This window comes from Trachurus japonicus, chromosome 14, assembly GCF_045865225.1.
Source record: "Trachurus japonicus isolate A0001 chromosome 14, Traja_1.0".
Lineage (NCBI taxonomy): Eukaryota > Metazoa > Chordata > Actinopteri > Carangiformes > Carangidae > Trachurus > Trachurus japonicus.
Window position 1 is genome coordinate 32,163,735 of NC_140920.1, and position 6,000 is coordinate 32,169,734.

The 6,000-nt window shown below is 42.6% G+C and overlaps 1 protein-coding gene across 1 annotated transcript; it reads left to right on the forward strand.

Annotated features, from left to right (window-relative positions):
• Nucleotides 1-2,351: 2,351 nt before the first annotated feature.
• On the forward strand, nt 2,352-3,413 carry LOC146975116 (odorant receptor 131-2-like). The gene has a single exon (XM_085798812.1). The coding sequence runs from the start codon at nt 2,352-2,354 to the stop codon at nt 3,411-3,413; it is 1,062 nt and encodes a 353-aa protein (XP_085654938.1).
• Nucleotides 3,414-6,000: the final 2,587 nt, after the last annotated feature.

A 6,000-nucleotide genomic window follows, 5' to 3' on the forward strand; every position in this document is an offset into this window, starting at 1 on the left:
GTGGCCCCCGGGCCGGGAGTTTGAGACCCCTGGTTTATACTGCCCATAAACTTAATAGAATAAATCATAAAAATAAAAGCATGCTGTACACAAAACTTAGCAGGGAGTGGAGCACTGGTGTGCTTAGTTGACCTCAGAGTCTGTGTAGTGGATTCTTTGAAACAAAGTAAATCAAAAGCGGCAGCTGACCATCTCCACATCATGCAAGACAGAGAATACATGTGCAATGTTGCGTTTTTAACATTTTTTTTTTAACATTTAACATTTTCTCCCAAACCACAGCTACAAGGAAAATAAAAATCCATGGTGGATGTGATGGAAAAACTTGATGCCTTTGGGAACAAACTCGATCTGTTCCACGCATATTTGTTGTCAGGGAGGCTGCTGCACTTCAATACACTGAAGACAGTGGGAGAAAGCAACGTTACAGAAAAGATTAAGAAATTCCTCACTCAATTAAAGGACAACTTCTCTGCTAGATTCAATGACTTTGTCATTTCCAGAGATGTTGTTGGATTGGTGCATGACCCATTCACGATCAGCCCAAATGGAGAATTCTCCACAAACTCGATGAAAGTGGTGCTGTTGGACGAGGTGGCTATTCAGAGTGAGCTGGCTGAAATCCAGGCCAGAGGCGACATTAAGGCTGCTCTCCGTGGTGCTGAAAGCTTGAGCACATTTTGGGTGTCTTGTCCCTAAGACTATGGCACATTACGCCTCACTGTGTTCGGTCCAACCTACACCTGCGAGGATGTGCTCTCCAAGATGAACTCGATAAAAACACACGAGAGGAACCAACTGTCAAACCAGTCTTTGGAGGAGTCTTTGCGCACTGACAGCTACCAAATGTGATGTGAAAAGCTCAGCCCATGCATCTCCCCAAGCCCACCAGCAGCTATTTTCCCCCTGGACCCACTCTCCAGCCCATCACCCCCATGGACCAGTACCCCTCTTCCCCTCACTTCCCTTATCACCAATAAACTTTTTCTTTTGACACTTGGTGTCTGCATTTGGGTTCCTTGCTCAGTCGTGACAGTACGATCCGGCCATGCAGGACCCAGCAGACATTGACCCTGTCCACCAGGTAGTTTCCCACCATGGTCTGTTGCTTGGACAGCACACCCAGGCACTGAAGGAGTTAATGGATGGCCTCAGAGAGCTCACTACCCGGGTGATGGAGATTTGGGATCAAGTTAATCAGCCCACAAGCCCTGAGGTTCAGCCACCGACCAGCGACCACAATGTGATCATGTGTTCAGTCAACAGCCCCAGTCTTACTCAACGGAGCAGTCGAGAATTGCCTACTTGATGGAGCTCCTGCATGGGGATGCCTTGGCCTGGGCTGCCGCCATGTGGTAGAAATGGTCTCCAGTCACCACTTTCTGCTGCCTTTACCACTGAGATGAGGAGGGATGCCTCCAAAAGGTTACTCACCTTATGTCAAGGTATGCACAGTGTTGCTAATTATTCAGTGGAATTTCATACTCTGTCCCTGGAGAGTGGCTGGAATAATGAATCCCTTAAAGCTTTTTTTTTTTTGGCAAGGATTAAATGATTCTATTAAAGGGATAGTTCAACATTTTGGCAAATTTGCTAATTTCCATAATCCCTATAGTCATAGCAGTAGGTTTGTTACTGTTAATTGTCAGTGCTATTTTTCATCATTTATCATTTACCTGCAATTCATAATCATTCAAGTCACCACATATGCAGTTTGGGCGTTTTTGTTTGTTTTTACATAAAGTTTTTGTCTATGTTCACTCTGATTGGCAATTCAGATTGAGATGATTATATGACAATTGGTATGTGGTATTTGTATAACCACTTAGACTTGTCCATAGTATAGCTGTAAAATTATACTGTTCATTTAAAATAAGACGTAGACCTATCAACAGCATTATCAGAAAATGCGTCAATTTACTAAGAATATCCTGATAGCTTCAAGTGCCCTCCATCCAGAAGAGAAATGAATATACATGGACTGCATAGTGGGTGTTCACAGAGTGTCATGAAGTGGGTGGGAAAAGTGAGCTTAGATATAGTATGTGAGGACAGGCAAGATTTGCAGGCCGACTCGAAACAGCTTCTTACCTGCTAAATGCCTACATGAGGAAAATACACATGGATAATTTTGTGCTCGATTTGTAAAAGTAACAGGTATCTGAACTGTAAAGATGACATGTCCTCACTGTTTCTGGAATCCAAACTGCACAAAAATTGTTATGTTTTTGTGGTTCTGCTCACATTGAATCAACTACAGCTTCTTACCTGCTAACTGCTGACATAAGGAAAATGCAGATGGATAATTCTGTGCTCTGTTTTTGAAGCTAACAGGTATCTGTACTGTAAAGATGACATGTCTTCACTGTTTTAGGAATCCAAACTGCACAAAAAGCGTTGTGTTTTTGTGGTTCAATTACATCAACAGGTTTATAGTTACTTTTGGTCTGAAATGCTTTTCTAAAATGTCTTTTGTGAACCAGTCTCAGACTCTCAACGTCACTGTTCAACAGTATCAGGGGTTACTGGAAAGAGTCTTGTTTACTACACTGATTGGAATGCCATGCTGTGTCTTTCTCTTCATTAACAGCATTATGCTTTTCACCCTGAGGAGTAAACTGGTGTTTAGAGAGACCTCACGTTACATTCTTCTGTATAATCTCCTTTTTGCAGACACAGCTCAGTTGGCATTTAGCCAGTTACTGTATATAATTGCTGCTTGTAGAATACTATTAACGTATCCTCTGTGTGGTGTTCTTGTTATGTTCACCAAGCTAACTAATGAAATCTCTCCCCTCACACTAGTGGTGATGTCACTGGAGAGGTATGTAGCTGTGTGCTACCCTCTAAGGCATGCTGCCATTGCCACCATCAAAAACACTGCTTTAGCTATCATTGTGGTTTGGGCAATTAGTTTACTGAATGTCCTCATTAGAGTTCTTTTACTGGTCAATTTTCCATTTAAAGACTTTCAGATGACAGATATTTGCTCTGATTTAAATATATTACTTGATCCAACAATTAATAATTATGACAAAGCCTACACTTACTTTTTGTTTGTATCTGCTACTGTGGCAATCACTTCCTCCTATATAGGTGTGATGATAGCAGCCAGGTCAGCTTCAGCCGACAGTGCTTCAGCTAGTAAGGCTCGTAATACCTTGCTGCTGCATCTGGTGCAACTGGGCCTCAGTCTCTTCTCAAATATGCACACAGCTATTGTTAAATTACTCTCTACAACCCTTCAAAGGTTAACAATTGTACGTATCAACAGTGTTTTCTATGTTTTCATCTATATCCTCCCAAGGTGTCTGAGTTCTCTCATCTATGGGCTCAGAGATCAGACCATCAGGCCCATTCTCTTGTACAATCTGTGCTGTCGACTGGCACTCAGTCGTGTTAGTAAAGGCTGAGGTCTCATCTCAGATTACTGTTTAATGATTAAAGCATTAAAGTTATCAAAGGTGGATTCCCTGCACTTAATGGTGGTCTATAACTTAATGTAAGGGGCTGTATATTTGAGTATATTTGCAAAAAGCACATTGGCTTTGTATTAATAGCAATAACAATAGGGTTTTATGTCTCTGAATGTCAAATGGTCAGGACATGTTGCAAACTTAATTCAAAGTCTGTTGTTTGAAATTGCTACACAAACTTTTAACTTTATTCAAACAACCGCACTACAATGAAGCCCCCAGCTGTACTGCATAACTTCTCAGCAGGAATACGGCGGCTCGGGGCGGTGCGTGGCGCAGTGGTTAACCTCTTAATGCACGCCCCTATTTTTCATGTTTTTTGCCATAACGCCATGCCCAAGTTGTGAGCAGCACAGATCCCACATAGTTTAAGATTCAGAGATGTGCCTGGTATCATTGTAAAGGTAACACTCTCAGGATTACTGTTAAGGTGTTTTTTTGGATTCTGTGACTGACAAAAATGGCAAAGGTTAGAATGATTAAATTGTTTCCCCGCCCATAGGTTTGCCTATAGAATGACATGGGTACAGACATTCAGGGACCTCTCAGCAGGCTATAGACACAATTAGGCCACAGCCACAGGTCTTGGCTTCCTGCAGTCCAAATTTCAAGTCAAAAGACCAAAAGAAACAAAAAAAATACAACCGCTAAACTCCTGGCGCGCAGTAGAGGGCGCACCCCTAAAAGCAGTGGATTATAGAACTATACGCCTATCTGCATTGTGTATTTCTATGCGGCGGAGCGGGTGGCGCGCACGTCGGATACACGGGGGTTTGTTTATCAGCAACCAAACGTGATGGCGTAGTGTCATACACCGTTGAAAACCTCAGACTATTGGCTAAAAGGTTATCTGCTTCATTTCACGGACAATTTCTATTGGCTCAAGCAGCTGTCAATCAAAGTCACGTTGTCAGTCTCATCGTCACGTGTCCTCATTGGCCTTCGAGACATGTCCCGGCCCATCCTCGCCACCGATTGGCTACTGCGTGGTGTCGTTTGAAGCAGGAAGACCTCACGGATGTAAACATTCAGTCACATGTAGTCACAGATCGCCGTGCAACTCGTAAAATGCGGTAACGGGGCCGGTTTTTGTTTTGATCCACGTGTATTACGTTACGCATTGGACTAAACACATGGACATATTGAGGAAAATACTTTGGTTAGAAGCAAACGGATTTCATATTTCACAAGCATGGGTACTTGGCAAGCTGTACAAACGGTCTTGTGTCATAAGATGGTCGCTGTAGATCAGCTGTGGATAAAGGGAAGACTTGAAAGGTATGTACGCATCATACGTTAGCTTAGCGGCTAGCCGACCTAACTGCTAATCCTGTTAGGGCTGTGAGCAACCAAAAAAATCATGGGTGGTCTTGAATTGATCGGGCGATCTAAGCTTTCTAACAATGTATAACATGAATATATATGCTTAAGGGCTGCTGTTAAAAATGTTCGGGAGTAATTGATGCTAGCGCCACCTTCTGGAGCCGTACCGTGGGCGGTACAGCGTGCGTTAACTGGTTAAAGCGGCTGCCTCATGTAGAGGCTACAGTCCTCAACGCGGGCGTCCCCGGTTCGAATCCCGTGTCGGACAGCCCTTTCCTGTCTATCTCACTATGTACTAGCAAATAAAGGCAAAAAAGCCAAAAAATATACTTTAAAAAAAAGGAATACAAGGCAGTTCACTGTGTGTTTTGTACTATGTGTATGATTAAAAAGGCATTCTTTTACACATAGTATTAGAAACAATTAAAGGGAATGAGGAAGTGCTGATGATATTTATAATACTCTGAGAATGTTATAATGCAGCCTAGAATAATTATTTTAAAAAATTCACTCTCTTTCTCTCTCTTGTCATTTTATCAGTCCCTCCGGGATTTCGCTGGCTTTTTTTCTGATTGTTGCGGCCTAAAATGCCTGATTTTGCGGCCACATTTTGAAAAAATTGCGGTGCATGTTGCAATGTTTTAAGCGCTTATGTTGCGATTAAATTGCGGGAGGCAGCAAAAGTTGCAAAAAGAAAGTTGCAGTTTTGTTCTGAATAATTAACAATCAAAGGAAAATTAAAAAATTTTGAAATGTCACAAAATAATGTGAGGTCCTGTTATACCAGCAATTTTCCACTTGTTAAGAAAGGCACAGGAAAATTACATAGGAGTTGAAAGTTGTTTTACTTTTAATTAAAATGTCTGTTTAAAAATCGCGGTACAACTGTTTTAAAATGCCATTAAAACAGTCTTTGAATAAAAAGGGGAGGTTACTCAAGTCCAGGGCCAGGGCCTTAGGATGGGGGAAGGGGATCCTGACCGCCGGCTGCTCCGCTCCGGCTCTGCAGTGGCGTACTGGATTCTCCCTCGCGAGTGCTGCAGGGGACACACAGGCTTGTGCATGCATTCAACCAGGACAGCTCACACACTTAACACATTCCTTTACTCATCACTTTGTGAACATTGTGTCAACTTGCCGTCAGCCCAGCCACGCCATTCCTCCGTGAACTCACTTTCAACCACCAATCCGTCCTGACTCA